Source organism: Acanthochromis polyacanthus, chromosome 22, assembly GCF_021347895.1.
Source record: "Acanthochromis polyacanthus isolate Apoly-LR-REF ecotype Palm Island chromosome 22, KAUST_Apoly_ChrSc, whole genome shotgun sequence".
NCBI lineage: Eukaryota > Metazoa > Chordata > Actinopteri > Pomacentridae > Acanthochromis > Acanthochromis polyacanthus.
Window position 1 is genome coordinate 5,750,307 of NC_067134.1, and position 20,845 is coordinate 5,771,151.

The window sequence follows — 20,845 nt, forward strand, 5'->3', positions numbered from 1 at the left end:
ATTAGAATATCTGAAGAAACCAGAACTCAACCTCACTGACTGCTGAGAGACTTCACAGAACATCAGTATCCATCCATCCATCCATCATCCATCAATCATCCATCATCATCCATCAATCCATCCATCATCCATCATCCATCCATCCATCCATCATCCATCATCCATCCATCCAGCCATCATCATCCATCCATCCATCATCATCCATCCTTCCATCCATCATCCATCCATCATCCATCCATCAATCATCCATCCATCCATCCATCCATCCATCATCCATCCTTACATCCATCCATAAATCATCCATCCATCATCCATCGATCCATCCATCCATCCATCATCCATCATCATCCATCCATCCATCCATCCATCCATCCATCCATCCATCATCAATCATCCATCCATCCATCCATCATCCATCCATCATCCATCCTTCCATCCATCATCCATCCATCATCCATCCATAAATCATCCATCCATCCATCCATCCATCATCCATCATCCATCATCCATCCATCCAGCCATCATCATCCATCCATCCATCATCATCCATCCTTCCATCCATCATCCATCCATCATCCATCCATCAATCATCCATCCATCCATCCATCATCCATCCTTACATCCATCCATAAATCATCCATCCATCATCCATCCATCCATCCATCCATCCATCCATCATCATCCATCCATCCATCATCAATCATCCATCCATCCATCCATCCATCATCCATCCATCCATCCATCCATCCATCATCCATCCATCATCCATCCATCCATCCATCCATCCATCATCCATCCATCCATCATCCATCCATCATCCACTTAGTGCTCAGGTGAAGGCAGGGGACACCCTGGACAGGTCACCAGTCTGTCACAGGGCTACATATACAGACACACAATCACACTCACATTCACACCTACGGACAATTTAGAGATGATTCATAATCTGTCCTATATTATTCATAGTGCTAATAATACATTTTTTAAAAATGATACAGAAATCATGTATTTAAATGTATTTGTGCTTTTATTCAGTTTGACTATTCTTTGCAAAGTTATAAAAGTTATATACTTTATATTTATGCATATTATATTTAATTTGTCTATATATACAAATGCTATAAACAAGTACTGATATCTTTAAATGGCAGGTTGAGAAAATCACAATTCAAATTGTTCTAATTATTATTGTTATCGTATTTATACTGCAAAAGTCCAAAATTATGTGAAAATGCATGTACATAGTTTTAGTGAAATAAATAACGTCTGCTTCGTGGCCTCTAGAAACAGGAAACACACTGCAGATCACTGACAGTAAAATAATACATCTCTCTGATGCACTTTGACAACAGAAACACACAGAAACAAAAAGAATCCTGGCATCCTTTATCCTCTCAGCACGCTGTGGTTAACTAGCAGATATAACTGATGAGAGGTGTGTTAGTCAGACACACACACAGGATGCTCACTTCACTTCATCAGTCATCTAGAATACACCGGACACAAACACGTCAGGGCAGTGTGACAGTAGATCATGTGACTGACTGAGGGTAGAGCTCAGTTATTATTTTTATTTTTGTTTTATCTATTATTTTGGGCCTCAAATACTTTTACACACACATAAACTTACAAATAAAAAACTAAATTAAATACAATTAAATGAAATTGAAAGATCGAACTTTGACAAAAGGGCACTTTGGGCATCAAGGGGCAAAAGGGGCAGGTGACTGTACTTGAATTATTGAAACCAGAATTAAATGTTCCTCTAATCAGATGCTGCTGACAGATGCTCTAACAGGACATCACCTGTTAGTGCTCACCTGTAGGATGTCACCTGTTAGAACTCATCTGTTAGAGCTCACCTGTTAGAGCTCACCTGTGTAACGATCCAGGGCTGTTATCATATTTTGTTTCATTGTTTTCACAGTAAAGATAATCAGAGTAGATGGTGTTCCACCTGCTCGTTAACCTCCAAGTGTTCTCTGTTCTACTTGGTGTACTGAGTACTTGGTGTACTGAATATTTGGTATACTTGGTGTACTATGTGCTTGGTGTAGAGAAATGACCAGATACTACTATCAAACTGTCAGTAAATCTTTATTGACATGGAGCAGAGCAACATCAGAACAACAAAGACGTTCAATCGTTGGTTTCTATTTCTCAGCAACAATCAGAGGCAACAATAGGAAGCGTGGACGCAAATCAGACAGCAGGGGGCGCCACAACATCAGCACTATGAGGGTTACAGGTACATTTACCTGCAGGTACAGGTAGCCAAAAACACCAACCAGTAGCCACAAGGTCACCACAACATATTTACAGGTATTTACAGGTAGTACTGGTTTGGACCAGTAACTACCAGCAGGTACACAGAACCACAGGCAGTTACTAGTAGTTACTGATAGTTACTAGTAGCCACTAACAGATATTAAAAGCCACCAGTAGATATTGGTAGCCACTAGTAGATATTAGTATCCACTAGTATATGTGGTTAAATACAAGTCATTTGTTTGCAGTTTCTGTTTTTACAAATAGTCACAAATACTCACTATTAGCTGCCAGTATGTACAAATATGTATCAATAGCGGTTACCATTAGTTACTGCTGGTTACCAGCGGTTACCACTGGTTACCAGCGGTTACCACTGGCTGCCACTGGTTACCACGGTTACCAGTGGTAACCAGCTATTAACAGTGGTGACTAATAACCTCCTCGTGGGTCATCAGTGTGATTCATCTCAGCCAATCACATCCCTTCTCAGAAGGAGTGGGTGGAACTTGGTGGCCACCCAGCTCCGCCCACTCTCCCGTGACTGGGGGGTTGCATGAGGCTCTCGCTGCTGATTGGTCCATGGAGAGCCCCGCATGGTGAGTGGGAGGGACTTAGCTCACTGCAGCCGACCGTCCACAGACAGGGATACTGACTGGAAGCACACAGAGTTAGTTCACCTGTACATCACCTGTATGGTTAATGCAACACCTGTGGCCGTGGGCGGAGCCTCACCTGGAGCTGTGGGGGGGAGGGGCCTGTGAAGAAGGAGCACCGCTGGTCAGGGGAAGGGACGAGGAGGAGGAGGAGGCAGGACGAGGAGAAGTACTGGTCCAACCATCTGATAGGACCTGGACACCTTAAGACACATAGTCTGTACTGCATCAGATGTACTCTGAGTCCTGCATCAGTACTACAGGTACAGTTGGTACTGCCTCAGATATACTCTGAGTTCTGTTTCACTACTACAGGTATAGTCAGCACTGCATCAGATGTACTCTGAGTACTGCATCAGTACTACAGGTACAGTCAGTACTGCATCAGATGTACTCTGAGTACTGCATCAGTACTACAGGTACAGTCAGTACTGCATCAGATGTACTCTGAGTACTGCTTCAGTATTACAGTACAAGTCCACATCTGTATACTGAACATATAAACAGTTTCTACATGCTGTATTTAAAACATATCTTTTGAAGTATTTCTATGATGTTACCTGATGAGTGTGAGCGGTGTGGCAGGTAGGCGGATGGATAAGGTGTGTGTCTCCCAGGGTAACCATGGTGTTTGTAACCATGGTGATGGTGTGATGTCAGCGGGAGGCCGCTGCCATAAGGAAAAGCTCCACCTCCTCCGGCCGAGCACAAGGACCAACCTGAAAAAAACATCAAAGGATCCAAGGTCACCGCTGACCACAACACTGAACAACCACAACACAACAAACTGAAGCAGCTCATCTTCATGGACATGAAGGTCATCACCAGCAGACGGGTCGACCCACCATCATCAAGACCTTCAGTGATCGTATACAACGAGTAAAGTCAGAGAACTTTATGTCTGAACCTTTGATCATCACTAAGGGTGCACCTCAAGGCTCCATCTTGGGCCCAACTTTGCCTTCCATCTCCATAAATGATGTGTCCAAAGCAATTGGTGCCTCCAGATACAGCTCTATGCTGATGACACCATTATTTACTCCACTGGTCCATCACTTCGCTCTGCTGCTTCTACCTTTAACTCAGCCTTACTTCAGTACAGGAGTCTTTTCAGGACCTTCACTTGTTCCTCAGTTCTAAGAAAACTAAATGTCTGCTATTTAACTGGACAGTGTCCCCAGCCTAATCCTAACCCTTAAGGAACATCATGGTTTTTCTCCTGATAACATACGACCTGCAACAGAGCCTCATAACTCATCACTGGACCCAAGTCCACATCATGGAATCTAAAATACCAACCAGAAGAACTTTATCTGTTAAATAACACATGCTGTACTGCAGTAAATAGTAATATTAGAAGTAAATAATACATGTTATACTGCTGTAAATAGTAATAACAGAGGTAAATAATACATACTGTAGTAAATAGTAATAATAAATGTTATATTGCAGTAAATAGTAATACTAAATGTTATACTGCACTAAATAGTAATACTAAATGTTATATTGCACTAAATAGTAATAATAAATGTTATACTGCACTAAATAGTAATAATAAATGTTATACTGCACTAAATAGTAATAATAAATGTTATACTGCAGTAAATAGTAATAATAAATGTTATACTGCAGTAAATAGTAATAATAAATGTTATACTGCACTAAATAGTAATAATAAATGTTATACTGCAGTAAATAGTAATAATAAATGTTATACTGCAGTAAATAGTAATAATAAATGTTATACTGCACTAAATAGTAATAATAAATGTTATACTGCAGTAAATAGTAATAATAAATGTTATATTGTAGTAAATAGTAATAATACATAATATATTGCAGTAAATAGTAATAATACATGTTATACTGCAGTAAATAGTAATAACAGAGGCAAATAATGCACGTTATACTGCAGTAAATAATAGTAATGGTGGTAAAAGTACACAGGAGGATAAAACATCTTTTTAACTCACAGGGTTGAATTCCAACTCGATTCTCTGATGGGTCCGGTAAGCCCCGCCCCCCTGGGTTCCTGAGGACCAATCAGATGCTGCCATCACATAGTGTTTGAAGTACATGTTGAATATTTATGTGTATATGCTGTGCATTTTGTGTACATGTACTCTATGTGTGTGTTGGTACCTCTCCTTGGCGTCCAGGAAAGCTTTAGCAAACGGGTTGTATTTGATCTTCAGAGCTGTGATCTACAGAGGAACACGAGGAAAGGTTTTACCTCTGATCTATCTGGTAAATTAATTCTTTATTTCAGTGAAACAACAAAGTAGACATTCTACAGAACTGAGACCATCGGTGACATTTATCACTATATGTGGTTTAATCCAACAAGTCCTCCAATTCATACGACCACACAAGTCGTATGTAACGTGCACCGGAATACGACCCATGAGAGCGAATTTACGTTAGCGCCCCTACGGGGAAAAGGAACGCATTACGGGATTTAATTCACGAAACGGCTTTTCCCTCGTGAAACGGCTTTTTCCTGGCTTTCGCAACACGGGTTTAGGGTTAGGGTTAGGGATAGTGTTAAGTAAAAGTTTGTTCATGGTGACATTTCACCTGCGACACCAGAGTGTCGATATTTACTCAACCGCGAGAGGTCGCTTAACGTCAAAACGTAACAATCGGTCGTAATACGGGCGTGTACAGACAACCTATGGGGTCGTTTTTTGTTTGAGGACAGGCTCATTTAATCTGATTTAATCTGGCTGAATCTGGTCAAATCCTGTTTAATTTGGTTTATTCCGGTTTAATCAGGTTTATTCTGGTTTCTTCTGGTTTAATCTGGTTTCTTCTGGTTTAATCTGGTTGAATCTGATTGAATCTGGTTTATTCTGGTTGAATCTGGTCAAATTCTGTTTAATCTGGTTTATTCTGGTTTAATCCGGTTTATTCTGGTTTAATCTGGTTTATTCTTCTTTAATCTGGTTTAATAAATCAGAGTGTTAGTACCTCTTCATTCTGGTAGGCAGTGACAGCGATAAACTGAGTTTCTTTGAAGGAAATGTTGGACACCAAACGATGACGAGAACCAACACAAACGATGTGGAGCTGAGGCTCGTATTTATGGAGAGAGTTCAACATAATCTGGAAGAAACAAAGAGAAGAGACAGTTTATACCTGGTGATACCTTGTTAAACCTGGTTATACTGTCAGTACTTGTTCATAGAACTTACAGTGAACAGCAGGAGAACACCTCAAAGATTCTGCAGGCTTCAGGACTCACTCTGTCCAGGTCCTGGTTCCACCTGGTTCTAGTGGAGAAACCCACCTCCGTTCTTCACAGTCAGGACCATGCATCCAGTGTGGTAGTCCTGGTCAGGTTATCACCAAACATCTGGACTTCATTTGAGCCCAACTCATTGATCTTCATCTGACCAAAGAATGTTCTCCAACATCCATCAGGCTTCTTCTCATGTTCTTCAGCAAACTTTCATCTGGAAGCCCTGATTAGTGGAACTATGACTCCTTCTAGACATCCTGATTAGTGGTACTATGACTCCTTCTAGACCTCCTGAGTGGTACTATGACTCCTTCTAGACCTCCTTAGTGGTACTATGACTCCTTCTAGACCTCCTTAGTGGTACTATGACTCCTTCTAGACCTCCTGATTAGTGGTACTGTGACTCCTTCTAGACCTCCTGATTAGTGGTACTATGACTCCTTCTAGACCTCCTTAGTGGTACTATGACTCCTTCTAGACCTCCTGATTAGTGGAACTATGACTCCTCCTAGACCTCCTGATTAGTGGTACTATGACTCCTTCTAGACCTCCTGATTAGTGGAACTATGACTCCTCCTAGACCTCCTGATTAGTGGTACTGTTACTCCTTCTAGACCTCCTGATTAGTGGAACTATGACTCCTCCTAGACCTCCTGATTAGTGGTACTATGACTCCTTCTAGACCTCCTGATTAGTGGAACTATGACTCCTCCTAGACCTCCTGATTAGTGGTACTGTGACTCCTTCTAGACCTCCTGATTAGTGAAACTATGACTCCTTCTAGACCCCCTGATTAGTGGAACTATGACTCCTCCTAGACCTCCTGATTAGTGGTACTATGACTCCTTCTAGACCTCCTGATTAGTGGAACTATGACTCCTCCTAGACCTCCTGATTAGTGGAACTATGACTCCTTCTAGACCTCCTGATTAGTGGAACTATGACTCCTTCTAGACCCCCTGATTAGTGGTACTATGACTCCTCCTAGACCTCCTGATTAGTGGTACTATGACTCCTTCTAGACCTCCTGATTAGTGGAACTATGACTCCTCCTAGACCTCCTGATTAGTGGTACTGTGACTCCTTCTAGACCTCCTGATTAGTGAAACTATGACTCCTTCTAGACCCCCTGATTAGTGGAACTATGACTCCTCCTAGACCTCCTGATTAGTGGTACTATGACTCCTTCTAGACCTCCTGATTAGTGGAACTATGACTCCTCCTAGACCTCCTGATTAGTGGAACTATGACTCCTTCTAGACCTCCTGATTAGTGGAACTATGACTCCTTCTAGACCCCCTGATTAGTGGTACTATGACTCCTTCTAGACCTCCTGATTAGTGGAACTATGACTCCTCCTAGACCTCCTTAGTGGTACTATGACTCCTTCTAGACCTCCTGATTAGTGGAACTATGACTCCTCCTAGACCTCCTGATTAGTGGTACTATGACTCCTTCTAGACCTCCTGATTAGTGAAACTATGACTCCTTCTAGACCCCCTGATTAGTGGTACTATGACTCCTTCTAGACCTCCTGATTAGTGGTACTATGACTCCTTCTAGACCTCCTGATTAGTGGTACTATGACTCCTTCTAGACCTCCTGATTAGTGGAACTATGACTCCTTCTAGACCTCCTGATTAGTGGTACTATGACTCCTTCTAGACCTCCTGATTCCTGCTGTCTCTGTGCTTCACTAGCTTTTAGTTGCTCACTGATCTTCCTGGATCTTTTTCCATCTTTGTCGAGTCTCTCAATCAGATGTTTCTCTTCCTCTGTTCAGGTCTTCTCCATGTGGAGCCATGATGCAGACATAGATAGATCCAGTCCATAGGTCCAGAAGTGAGAAGGTTCTGTTGTTCTCAGCTCCGTTTAGAATCCTGTTCATCAGTTAGACTGACTGGAATCACAGTTTGGTTCTTTGAGGCTCTTCTTTCTTTGTTCTTCTTCTTCTCGTCTTCTTCTCCTCTTCTTCTCCTCGTCTCCTCCTGTCCATTATCATCCTCTCCATGCTGAGAGTCTCTCTGTGTTGTCCTTTAGTGGGCGAGAGACTACAGCCTCTAATTAACCACTTCAGTCCCTCTCCTCGCTCACTTCACCTGCTCGCCCCCTCGTAACCACGGGAACGGGATAAACAGCTCTTAATTGGCCGGCGGCAGTTTAATGCACTTCCTGTCGAGAGCTGTTCACCACACACACACACACACACACACACACACATGCTGTTGTTTGTGTTTACCCATTATCCGTGTCCAAACATGACACGCACACGCTGCCGTAATGCGAGCTGGAACACAGAGGCTCGCTGTAATGAAATAATTGCTCAGCTTATTTGTACATTATGGTAATTATGTTTTTTACCGGGAAATTAATTTGGCCATCATGCTTGAGATGCTGCAGGCAGAGCGAGGTAAACTATATTCACAGCGAGCCCACACACACTCCAGCTAATGTGGTCCGCCAGCCGGGTCACATCTGAAGCCAGCCTCTCAATCTCAATAGAAAACTGTTTGTTTTTGTCGGCCGCTCCGAGAGCTCCCATTGGTTAATTGGCCTCGTTAGCGAGGGGGGGCTTGATGGATGAGGGAGAAAAGACAGATGGATAAAAGAGTGTTTGGGCCAAAAGACAAAGATGGCTCCACTCCATAAACCCTTCTGACTGACTGACGCTGGAACTACCTCCAACTGATCCACAGATGGTCGAAAAACTTTCACACTTTACTACAAGTACTGCAATACCGAGTACCAGAATACTCTGAAATACCTCACAGTAATCTGATTACTGAAAGAACAACAGCAGAACATGTACTCTGATCAATGATGAGAAGAATTTATAAAGACAATATTTAAGGGTCCAGCTGTGATTCCAGTCAGTCTAACTGATGAACATGGTTCTAAACGGAGCTGAGAACAACAGAACCTTCTCACTTCTGGACCTATGGACTGGATCTATCTATGTCTGCATCATGAGTCCACATGGAGAAGACCTGAACAGAGGAAGAGAAACATCTGACGGAGAGACTCGATAAAGATGGAAAAAGATCCAGGAAGATCAGTGAGCAACTGAAAACCAGAGAAGCACAGAGACAGCAGGAACCAGGAGGTCGAGAAGGAGCCATAATACCACTAATCAGAAGTCTAGAAGGAGTCATAGTACCACTAATCAGGAGGTCTAGAAGGAGTCATAGAATCACTAATCAGGAGTTCTGGAAGGAGTCATAGTACCACTAATCAGGAGGTCTAGAAGGAGTCATAGAATCACTAATCAGGAGTTCTGGAAGGAGTCATAGTACCACTAATCAGGAGGTCTAGAAGGAGTCATAGAATCACTAATCAGGAGTTCTGGAAGGAGTCATAGTACCACTAATCAGGAGGTCTAGAAGGAGCCATAGTACCACTAATCAGGAGTTCTGGAAGGAGTCATAGTACCACTAATCAGGAGGTCTAGAAGGAGCCATAGTACCACTAATCAGGAGTCTAGAAGGAGTCATAGTACCACTAATCAGGAGGTCTAGAAGGAGTCATAGTTCCACTAATCAGGAGTCTAGAAGGAGTCATAGTACCACTAATCAGGAGGTCTAGAAGGAGTCATAGTACCACTAATCAGGAGGTCTAGAAGGAGTCATAGTACCACTAATCAGGAGGTCTAGAAGGAGTCATATTTTAACTAATCAGGAGGTCTAGAAGGAGTCATAGTACCACTAATCAGGGGGTCTTGAAAGAGTCATAGTTTCACTAATCAGGGGGTCTAGAAGGAGTCATAGTTTCACTAATCAGGAGGTCTAGAAGGAGTCATAGTTTCACTAATCAGGAGGTCTAGAAGGAGTCATAGTTTCACTAATCAGAGCTCCTAAAATGACTCCACAGACAGTGAACTACTTTCTCCATCCAGCTGTAAAAACATACATCAGCTGCTTCATACTGGTTTCAGGGGTTTCTATGGAAACCAGAGTTACTGTGAAGCTCAGACAGTGTGAAGGAACCTTCAGAACATCAACCTCTATGGACGGAGGACCAGAACTAAACCTCTTTGCTGCTCAGAACTAAACTTCCCGATAAAAGTTTGCTGAAGAACATGAGAAGAAGCCTGATGGATGCTGGAGAACATTCTTTGGTCAGATGAAGATCAATGAGTTGGGCTCAGATGGAGTCCAGATGTTTGGTGAGAACCTGACCAGGACTACCACAGTGGATGCATGGTCCTGACGGTGAAGCATGGAGGTGGGTTTCTCATCTAGAACCAAGAGGAACCAGGACCTGGACAGTGTGAATCCTGAAGCCAGCAGAACTTTTGAGGTGTTCTCCAGAGAAAGGTAGAGCCCCTCCAGTAAAGAGCAGCTGAAGAAACCAGAGAAGAATGTGAGAAGATGTGAGCAGAAATGAGTGGACTCGGGTTCCTTCATGAAGAGGACTGAAGAGGTACATCTGAAGGACTTAATAAAGAATGAATCAGTGGTTTAGTCAGAACCTCACCTGTCCTCCTCCGTTCACCTTGTTGGTCAGCTTGACTTTGTTGAAGGTCACGGCTGCCTTCATCCAATGAGCCCCAAAGTTGGGAGAGTCTGGGTGGATGTAGATGCCGCCATGGCCCCGCCCCTCACCCCGCCCCTCTGCCCGGCCGGCTGCCACCCACTCCCCATTCACGAACTTCCACCGACAGCTGTCAGCCGGAACGAAGTCCAGCAGGAAGGAGTACATGGAGCTGGGATCCAGACCGGAGACGCTGACCTTCAGCACCGGGAACATCCTCCTGGAGGAGACAAGAAGTCCATCACTGAGGACATTCAGTCACAGGTAGAAGTATAAACATCTGGTTCTGTCAAAAACATCTGGTTTAGTCCAGCTCCAGAAGAAAATCTGTCCATTCAGCTGATAAATTATAAACTTTGTTCATCGGTTTATCTCTGACTGGCATAAACTGAGGCTTTAATTGACAGATTTTCATTTTTTTTGTATTATTTTCTTCCTCTGATTCTGGTTTCATTCTGATTTTGTTTTCTGTCTTAGAACTTGCAGGTTGTTTCTATAAATTACATCAATTAAGAGAAAAGCCTCTTTTTGACTGAGGAACTGACAAACAGGAGGTAAATGTCTGATTTATTCATCACTGAACCAGATCTGGTCTCTGAAGGAAGCAGATCTTCTCTGGATTAGATCTGTTGAGGGAAACATTAAACTAACCTTAATAAAACTTCAGTCCATCAGGCTGCAGCTTTAACTCGTCTAAACGTTCATTAGAATATTTTACTGGATCGTTTTTATCCATTCAGGTTAAAACTGCTGAGATTTTAGATTTAGCTTCATCTGGTTCATTACTATCATTGTTATCATCACCCTTTTTATTACTGTTATTCTTTTTATTGTTATTTATGATGGTTATTGTTATTATTATGCATCTGTTATCTCAGTTAATTCTATTTTAAATTAAATCTATAAATATGTTTGATTGGAAAAGAAAAAAAGACTTCTGTTCTAGCAGCTTGTCTGTTTCACGGTCGTTACTGGAGGTGCGTTTGTTTTAGAGTCGTTACTGGAGGTGCGTTTGTTTTAGTCGTTACTGGAGGTGCGTTTGTTTTAGAGTCCTTACTGGAGGTGCATTTGTTTTAGGGTCGTTAGTGGAGGTGCATTTGTTTAAGAGTCATTACTGGAGGCGCGTTTGTTTTAGGGTTGTTAGTGAAGGTGCGTTTGTTTTAGAGTCGTTACTGGAGGTGCGTTTGTTTTAGGGTCATTACTGGAGGTGAGTTTGTTGTAGAGTCGTTAGTGGAGGTGCGTTTGTTTTAGATTCCTTACTGGAGGTGCGTTTGTTTTAGGGTCGTTACTGGAGGTGAGTTTGTTTAAGATTCCTTACTGGAGGTGCGTTTGTTTTAGGGTCGTTACTGGAGGTGAGTTTGTTTTAGAGTCGTTAGTGGAGGTGCGTTTGTTTTAGATTCCTTACTGGAGGTGCGTTTGTTTTAGGGTCGTTACTGGAGGTGCGTTTGTTTTAGGGTCGTTAGTGGAGGTGCGTTTGTTTTAGGGTCATTACTGGAGGTGCGTTTGTTTTAGAGTCGTTACTGGAGGTGCGTTTGTTTTAGAGTCGTTAGTGGAGGTGCGTTTGTTTTAGGGTCATTACTGGAAGTGTGTTTGTTTTAGAGTCGTTAGTGGAGGTGCATTTGTTTTAGGGTCATTACTGGAGGTGCGTTTGTTTTAGAGTCGTTACTGGAGGTGTGTTTGTTTTAGAGTCGTTAGTGGAGGTGCATTTGTTTTAGGGTCATTACTGGAGGTGCGTTTGTTTTAGGGTCGTTAGTGGAGGTGCGTTTGTTTTAGGGTCATTACTGGAGGTGCGTTTGTTTTAGAGTCGTTACTGGAGGTGCATTTGTTTTAGAGTCGTTACTGGAGGTGCGTTTGTTTTAGGGTCGTTACTGGAGGTGCGTTTGTTTTAGGGTCATTACTGGAGGTGCGTTTGTTTTAGAGTCGTTAGTGGAGGTGCGTTTGTTTTAGGGTCGTTACTGGAGGTGCGTTTGTTTTAGTCGTTACTGGAGGTGCGTTTGTTTTAGAGTCCTTACTGGAGGTGCATTTGTTTTAGGGTCGTTAGTGGAGGTGCGTTTGTTTAAGAGTCGTTAGTGGAGGTGCGTTTCTTTTAGGGTCATTACTGGAGGTGAGTTTGTTTTAGAGTCGTTACTGGAGGTGCGTTTGTTTTAGAGTCGTTAGTGGAGGTGCGTTTGTTTTAGTCGTTACTGGAGGTGCGTTTGTTTTAGAGTCCTTACTGGAGGTGCATTTGTTTTAGGGTCCTTACTGGAGGTGCGTGTGTTATAGAGTCGTTACTGGAGGTGCGTTTGTTTTAGGGTCGTTAGTGGATGTGCATTTGTTATAGAGTCGTTACTGGAGGTGCATTTGTTTTAGGGTCGTTCGTGAAGGTGCGTTTGTTTTAGGGTCCTTACTGGAGGTGCATTTATTTTAGGGTCATTAGTGGAGGTGCGTTTGTTTTTGGGTCGTTACTGGAGGTGCGTTTGTTTTAGGGTCGTTAGTGGAGGTGCGTTTGTTTTAGGGTCGTTAGTGGAGGTGCGTTTGTTTTAGGGTCGTGAGTGGAGGTGCGTTTGTTTTAGGGTCGTTACTGGAGGTGCGTTTGTTTTAGTTTTGTTACTGGAGGTGCATTTGTTTTAGGGTCGCTACTGGAAGTGCGTTTGTTTTTGGGGCGTTACTGGAGGTGCATTTGTTTTAGAGTCGTTACTGGAGGTGCGTTTGTATTAGAGTCATTTGTGGAGGTGCGTTTGTTTTTGGGTCGTTAGTGAAGGTGCGTTTGTTTTAGAGTCGTTACTGGAGGTGTGTTTGTTTTAGAGTCGTTAGTGGAGGTGCATTTGTTTTAGGGTCATTACTGGAGGTGCGTTTGTTTTAGGGTCGTTAGTGAAGGTGCGTTTGTTTTAGGGTCATTACTGGAGGTGCGTTTGTTTTAGAGTCGTTACTGGAGGTGCATTTGTTTTAGAGTCGTTACTGGAGGTGCGTTTGTTTTAGGGTCGTTACTGGAGGTGCGTTTGTTTTAGGGTCATTACTGGAGGTGCGTTTGTTTTAGAGTCGTTAGTGGAGGTGCGTTTGTTTTAGGGTCGTTACTGGAGGTGCGTTTGTTTTAGTCGTTACTGGAGGTGCGTTTGTTTTAGAGTCCTTACTGGAGGTGCATTTGTTTTAGGGTCGTTAGTGGAGGTGCGTTTGTTTAAGAGTCGTTAGTGGAGGTGCGTTTCTTTTAGGGTCATTACTGGAGGTGAGTTTGTTTTAGAGTCGTTACTGGAGGTGCGTTTGTTTTAGAGTCGTTAGTGGAGGTGCGTTTGTTTTAGTCGTTACTGGAGGTGCGTTTGTTTTAGAGTCCTTACTGGAGGTGCATTTGTTTTAGGGTCCTTACTGGAGGTGCGTGTGTTATAGAGTCGTTACTGGAGGTGCGTTTGTTTTAGGGTCGTTAGTGGATGTGCATTTGTTATAGAGTCGTTACTGGAGGTGCATTTGTTTTAGGGTCGTTCGTGAAGGTGCGTTTGTTTTAGGGTCCTTACTGGAGGTGCATTTATTTTAGGGTCATTAGTGGAGGTGCGTTTGTTTTTGGGTCGTTACTGGAGGTGCGTTTGTTTTAGGGTCGTTAGTGGAGGTGCGTTTGTTTTAGGGTCGTTAGTGGAGGTGCGTTTGTTTTAGGGTCGTGAGTGGAGGTGCGTTTGTTTTAGGGTCGTTACTGGAGGTGCGTTTGTTTTAGTTTTGTTACTGGAGGTGCATTTGTTTTAGGGTCGCTACTGGAAGTGCGTTTGTTTTTGGGGCGTTACTGGAGGTGCATTTGTTTTAGAGTCGTTACTGGAGGTGCGTTTGTATTAGAGTCATTTGTGGAGGTGCGTTTGTTTTTGGGTCGTTAGTGAAGGTGCGTTTGTTTTAGGGTCGTTACTGGAGGTGGGTTTGTTTTATGGTCGTTACTGGAGGTGCGTTTGTTTTAGGGTCGTGAGTGGAGGTGCGTTTGTTTTAGGGTCGTGAGTGGAGGTGCGTTTGTTTTAGGGTCGTTACTGGAGGTGCGTTTGTTTTAGGGTCGTTAGTGGAGGTGCGTTTGTTTTAGGGTCCTTACTGGAGGTGCGTTTGTTTTAGGGTCGTGAGTGGAGGTGCGTTTGTTTTAGGGTCGTTACTGGAGGTGCGTTTGTTTTAGTTTTGTTACTGGAGGTGCATTTGTTTTAGGGTCGTTACTGGAGGTGCATTTGTTTTAGAGTCGTTACTGGAGGTGCGTTTGTATTAGAGTCGTTACTGGAGGTGCGTTTGTTTTAGAGTCATTTGTGGAGGTGCGTTTGTTTTTGGGTCGTTAGTGAAGGTGCGTTTGTTTTAGGGTCGTTACTGGAGGTGGGTTTGTTTTATGGTCGTTACTGGAGGTGCGTTTGTTTTAGTTTTGTTACTGGAGGTGCATTTGTTTTTGGGTCGTTACTGGAGGTGCGTTTGTTTTAGGGTCGTTAGTGGAGTTGCGTTTGTTTTTGGGTCGTTACTGGAGGTGCGTTTGTTTTAGGGTCGTTAGTGGAGTTGCGTTGCATTTGTTTTAGGGTCGTTACTGGAGGTGCGTTTGTTTTAGGGTCGTTAGTGGAGGTGCGTTTGTTTTAGGGTCGTTAGTGGAGTTGCGTTTGTTTTAGGGTCGTTACTGGAGGTGCGTTTGTTTTAGGGTCGTTACTGGAGGTGCGTTTGTTTTAGGGTCGTTAGTGGAGTTGCGTTGCGTTTGTTTTAGGGTAGTTAGTGGAGGTGCGTTTGTTTTAGGGTCATGAGTGGAGGTGTGTTTGTTTTAGGGTCGTTACTGGAGGTGCGTTTGTTTTAGGGTAGTTAGTGGAAGTGCGTTTGTTTTTGGGGCGTTACTGGAGGTGCATTTGTTTTAGAGTCGTTACTGGAGGTGCGTTTGTTTTTGGGTCGTTAGTGAAGGTGCGTTTGTTTTAGGGTCGTTACTGGAGGTGGGTTTGTTTTATGGTCGTTACTGGAGGTGCGTTTGTTTTAGGGTCGTGAGTGGAGGTGCGTTTGTTTTATGGTCGTGAGTGGAGGTGCGTTTGTTTTAGGGTCGTTACTGGAGGTGCGTTTGTTTTAGGGTCGTTACTGGAGGTGCGTTTGTTTTAGGGTCGTTAGTGGAGGTGCGTTTGTTTTAGGGTCGTTAGTGGAGGTGCGTTTGTTTTAGGGTCCTTACTGGAGGTGCGTTTGTTTTAGGGTCGTGAGTGGAGGTGCGTTTGTTTTAGGGTCGTTACTGGAGGTGCGTTTGTTTTAGTTTTGTTACTGGAGGTGCGTTTGTATTAGAGTCTTTACTGGAGGTGCGTTTGTATTAGAGTCATTTGTGGAGGTGCGTTTGTTTTTGGGTCGTTAGTGAAGGTGCGTTTGTTTTAGGGTCGTTACTGGAGGTGCGTTTGTTTTAGTTTTGTTACTGGAGGTGCATTTGTTTTTGGGTCGTTACTGGAGGTGCGTTTGTTTTAGGGTCGTTAGTGGAGTTGCGTTGCGTTTGTTTTAGGGTCGTTACTGGAGGTGCGTTTGTTTTAGGGTCCTTACTGGAGGTGCGTTTGTTTTAGGGTCGTTAGTGGAGGTGCGTTTGTTTTAGGGTCGTTAGTGGAGTTGCGTTGCGTTTGTTTTAGGGTCGTTACTGGAGGTGCGTTTGTTTTAGGGTCGTTAGTGGAGTTGCGTTGCGTTTGTTTTAGGGTCGTTACTGGAGGTGCGTTTGTTTTAGGGTCCTTACTGGAGGTGCGTTTGTTTTAGGGTCGTTAGTGGAGTTGCGTTTGTTTTAGGGTCGTTACTGGAGGTGCGTTTGTTTTAGGGTCGTTACTGGAGGTGCGTTTGTTTTAGGGTAGTTAGTGGAGGTGCGTTTGTTTTAGGGTCGTTAGTGGAGGTGTGTTTGTTTCATGATTTTTATAAAATCCATGTGAATCTAAACCTCTCACATAGAGGTTTCCACTGACAGCGGCTGAAGTGTTCGCTGCAGGTGTAAATGGAGAGTTTCTCTGCAGATCAGCACACCTTGGCTAGAACACCCAGGGAACAGCCAGAGAACATCCAGAAAACAACGAGAGAACCCCACACTGACCCGATAATGAGGCTAATGAAGAACCTCAATTAGCAGCAGAATGATCCACCAAATATTCCTTCAGTGTTCACTAAACTCTGCAGAACACTGGGTTGTAGAAAACAGTCAGAACAACACATCTGGACTGAGCAGAACCAGGAGAAGCAGGAGAAGCAGCAGAAGCAGGATTTCTTTGGCTTTCCTTTGAAAACCACTTCCTCTGTTCCAGTCAGGGTTCCTTCCTCCCAGAGAACATCTGGTCAGTACGTCTTCTTCTTGTGTCCACTCATTCTGCTAAATTGAAAGAAAATCCGTCGTTCCAAACCTGCTGATAAAATCAGGACTTCATTATCAGAGAATCATCTTTGGGACTTCACTGAAACCCTGAGCTTCTTCCTTCAACCTCTAGAACCTCCTGAAAGAATCTGAACCTCCTTAAGAATCCCAACAAACACAAAATAATTTTCTTTAAGACCTATAGAACCTCCTTAAGGACCCGAACAAACATATTAAACCTCCTGAAAAATGTGAACCTCTTTAAGATCTACGGAACCTCAACAAATAAATGTAAAGTCTCCTTCACTGATTCTAGAACCACTAATAAATTCTCCCCAGCCTCAGCAAAGAACCTGCAACCTCTTCAAGAACCTGAACAAACACATAATAAACCTCCTTAAGACCTAAAGAACCTCAACAAATCAATGTGAAGCCTCCTTCCTTACCTCTACAACCTCCAGGAAGCTCTTTATAATCCCTGGAACCTCTAAAAAATCTGATTTATGATCCCTGGAACTTCTAAAAGTCTCATTTATAATTTCTAATCTGTGTAATGAAGAACCTCAACAGACACCTCTAGAACCTCCTTTGTTAGCTCTGGGGGACCAACCTCTTGGTTCCAGAGGTACAGATGAAGGTTCTTTAGCTGTCCACTGATGTGTCTGCTGAGGTTCTGAAGGTCTTGGAGACCCGCTGTTCTTTCAGTGGGGTTCTTGTTGAGGCTGTGGAGGTTTTAGAGGTTTTCAGAACTAATGAAGAAGGTTCTAGAGGTGTTTGTTGAGAGTCTTGAAGAGTTTCAGGGGACTTGTTGAGTGGAAACCAATGAAGACAAAGTGAGGATCTGAGTGGAGGTTCTAGACCAGATGTTGTCCAACACTTCAGGAGACGCTCTTCCTGCTCTTTAAGGTCTGAGGTTCTGCTCTCACCGTCCGTTCTTGGTGACGATCATCTCGTTGGTGATCTGCTGGAACTTCCTCCAGAGCTCGGCGTCCTCCAGAACCACCCTCAGCTCCCTCTCCGTTGGGTCTCCTTTCTCCCGGCCGGCCTGCAGCTCGTTCTCCACGGCGCTCAGCAGCCGAGACATGCAGCGTTCTGCCGAGCCGGGGCTGGTCCGGTCCGCTCCAGAACCCGAGGAGGAGTCCCCATCCTCCTGCAGACCCTCCACCTTCATCCTGGACCACAGAGGAGCACACAGGAGACCCTCACAGAACACTCAGAGAACCCATAGAGAACCCTCAGAGAACCCACAGAGAACCCTCACAGAACCCACAGAGAACCCTCAGAGAACCCACAGAGAACCCTCAGAGAACACACACAAAACACACAGAGAACCCACAGAATTGGTCTCAGCAAACATCAATCAATAATCAATCAATCAATCAATCAGTCAATCAGTCAGAAGGTTGTTCATAAATTCTACAGATTTATTCCACAGAATCACATAAAAACATCGAAGATTCAGAAATAATAATAATAATGTTAACAATAACAATTATTATTATTTAAACCAACAATGATTATTGTAATTTCTGTTTATGAAATCAGTGGATACAAAGCTGCAGCTTGAAATGATCCAAACTAATAAAAGGATTCTTTCATTTACTGACGTCTGAAGATTAAAAACATGAATTAATTCTATAAATAAAACCTGAATTAATATAATAATAAAACCTGAATTAGTTCTGTAAATAAAACCTGAATAAATATAATAATAAAACCTGAATTAGTTCTGTAAATAAAACCTGAATAAATATAATAATAAAACCTGAATTAGTTCTATAAATAAACCCTGAATAAATATAATAATAAAACCTGAATTAGTTCTAATAATTAAACCTAAATAATTGTGTAAATAAAGCCTATTTCAGGACGTATCGGAGTTCGTTTTAAAATGACTCTCTGGAGGATTTAAAGCTTTAAACGGATCCGTTCTCTAAATGAATCCATTAATTATTTAAATCCAACAAGTTTCAACAGTTTATTATCAAATTAATCCGTTTAGTGGATTAAAATCAGCCTGAAATGAGCCGAATGTGGAATTATTCCTGCTGATAAAATAAAACATGAATCTGTGCAGTTTTCATTTCATTCAGTTTTTAATTCTCTGACATTTTCTGTACGTTTCATCACTAAACTGGATTTAAAATCTGATTTCTGATCCCTAAAAGCTGAATTCTGTTTAATTTGAATCCACAGAAATCACAAATCTGATTTCCTGACGTCTTTTCACTCCGTCTGCGTTCATTTTCTTTGTCCGTTCGAGCAGAAACTCTGCCGTAGAATCAGGAATAATTATTATTATTTAATTAAGACTCTGCTGTAGATGATAATTATTATTATTTTATTAATACTCATTATTCTATTCAGACACTGCTTAAATAATCATAATGATCATTTTATCAAGGCGCTGCTGCAATTAATAATTATTTTTCCATTTAAGGCATTTTCATTCCACACAATTTAAAGACCAAATGTAATTAATTAAAATCATAAATGTATCTTTACATCAGTAATAATGAGTTAAAATGGTCAGTTACAGGAAACATTTATGATGAATGCAGCCGTCTGAAGCTTTCTATTTGAAACGCCGCTCAGACGAGTTATTTGTTTTATTCTGTTTATTCTGCAGGAAATCATTTATTTCTGACAGCACTTTGACTTTAAAAGGTCAAACTAAATCGGATAATTAGCTTTTATTGTGAAAATTACCACTAAACAGTGTGGATTAATTTTCTGTTTTATGAAAAAAATCTGAACTCATTAATTAGAAAAATATCAGAAACTGTTACGAAGTTTTTCAGGTTTATTTCACTGCAGGTTTTTGAGTTTATTCAGGAAAAATTAAGACAAAAATTAACTGTGAGAAATTAAAATCAGTGTTTGAGGAAATATTTCAGATGTAATCTTTAAAGAATTCAAATCCCGAGAAAACTCTTTAAGATGTAAAATGTTGTGTTTTACTATTATATTATTATATTTATGTCTTTTATTTTATTAAAAACTGCTTTTAAATAAACAATCATTAAATCTCCTCCTAGAATCTTCATGAATAAGACAAAATGAATGTAAAACACGGTTTAACCGGCCGTTGATGCAGAAACGTCAAATAAAAACCTGCTTTAAGACGCGTTCATTTGATAAACTTTATTGCTGTCGGCTAAAGTTTTCCTGTGTGGAATAATTCAGGCTGTTTAAAGCGTCTCGGTGCAGGAAAAGCTGCAGCTGAAGCCGGTCTTACCTGAGTCCAGGTGAAATAATCCAAACGCTGAAGAAGCAGCAGCTCAGAGTCCACAGACCGACTGAACACTAAAGCAGCAAGCAGAGAGTTCAGAGACTGGCTGAGCGTCACACAGAGCCTCTGCCTCTGCTGCACTGATGGAGGCTCACCGGACACAGGACGCACAACGACTCACAAAAACACACACAGATACACACAGATACAGCAAGACACACAGAGGACGCACAACGGCACACAAAAACACACAAAGACACACAGATACACACAGATACACCAAGACACACACACAGGATGCACAACAACTCACAAAAACACACAAAGACACACAACGACTCACAAAAACACACACACAGATACATCAAGACACACACAGACGCACAATGGAGCGCACAGACACACACAGAGGACGCACAACGGCACACAAAAACACACAGACACACAACGACACACAATAACACACAAAGAGACACACAACGGAACACACAGACACACACAAACACACAATAACACACAAAAGCACACACGCACACAAACACACACACAAACACACACACTCAAACACATAAAATCAAACACAAAAGACACACAGACACACATAAACACACACAGATGCACAAAATGACACACAAAACACACACACAGACAAGCAAAAAAAT

At 42.3% G+C, this 20,845-nt stretch overlaps 1 protein-coding gene and 1 long non-coding RNA gene across 13 annotated transcripts; both read right to left on the minus strand.

Annotated features, from left to right (window-relative positions):
* Positions 1-2,081: 2,081 nt before the first annotated feature.
* Positions 2,082-20,341, minus strand: LOC127532046 (T-box transcription factor TBX19-like). The gene is made up of 9 exons (XM_051943062.1): positions 20,190-20,341; positions 17,878-18,123; positions 10,639-10,915; positions 5,895-6,029; positions 5,067-5,128; positions 4,898-4,956; positions 3,485-3,643; positions 3,004-3,127; positions 2,082-2,923 (listed from the first exon to the last, which is right to left on the minus strand). Exons 2-9 carry the CDS (start codon positions 18,120-18,122, stop codon positions 2,758-2,760), a joined length of 1,227 nt encoding a protein of 408 aa, XP_051799022.1. The 5' UTR covers position 18,123; positions 20,190-20,341; the 3' UTR covers positions 2,082-2,757.
* Positions 6,285-7,866, minus strand: LOC127532051 (uncharacterized). 12 transcript variants are annotated; one of them, XR_007939289.1, is made up of 5 exons: positions 7,731-7,862; positions 7,326-7,495; positions 6,986-7,155; positions 6,782-6,849; positions 6,619-6,713 (listed from the first exon to the last, which is right to left on the minus strand). It is a non-coding gene; the product is annotated as an uncharacterized LOC127532051 (long non-coding RNA). The 12 variants fall into 12 exon arrangements; XR_007939284.1 differs by having other exon boundaries at positions 6,782-6,883; positions 6,986-7,087; positions 7,360-7,495; positions 7,731-7,857; XR_007939285.1 differs by having other exon boundaries at positions 6,986-7,087; positions 7,360-7,495; positions 7,731-7,856.
* Positions 20,342-20,845: the final 504 nt, after the last annotated feature.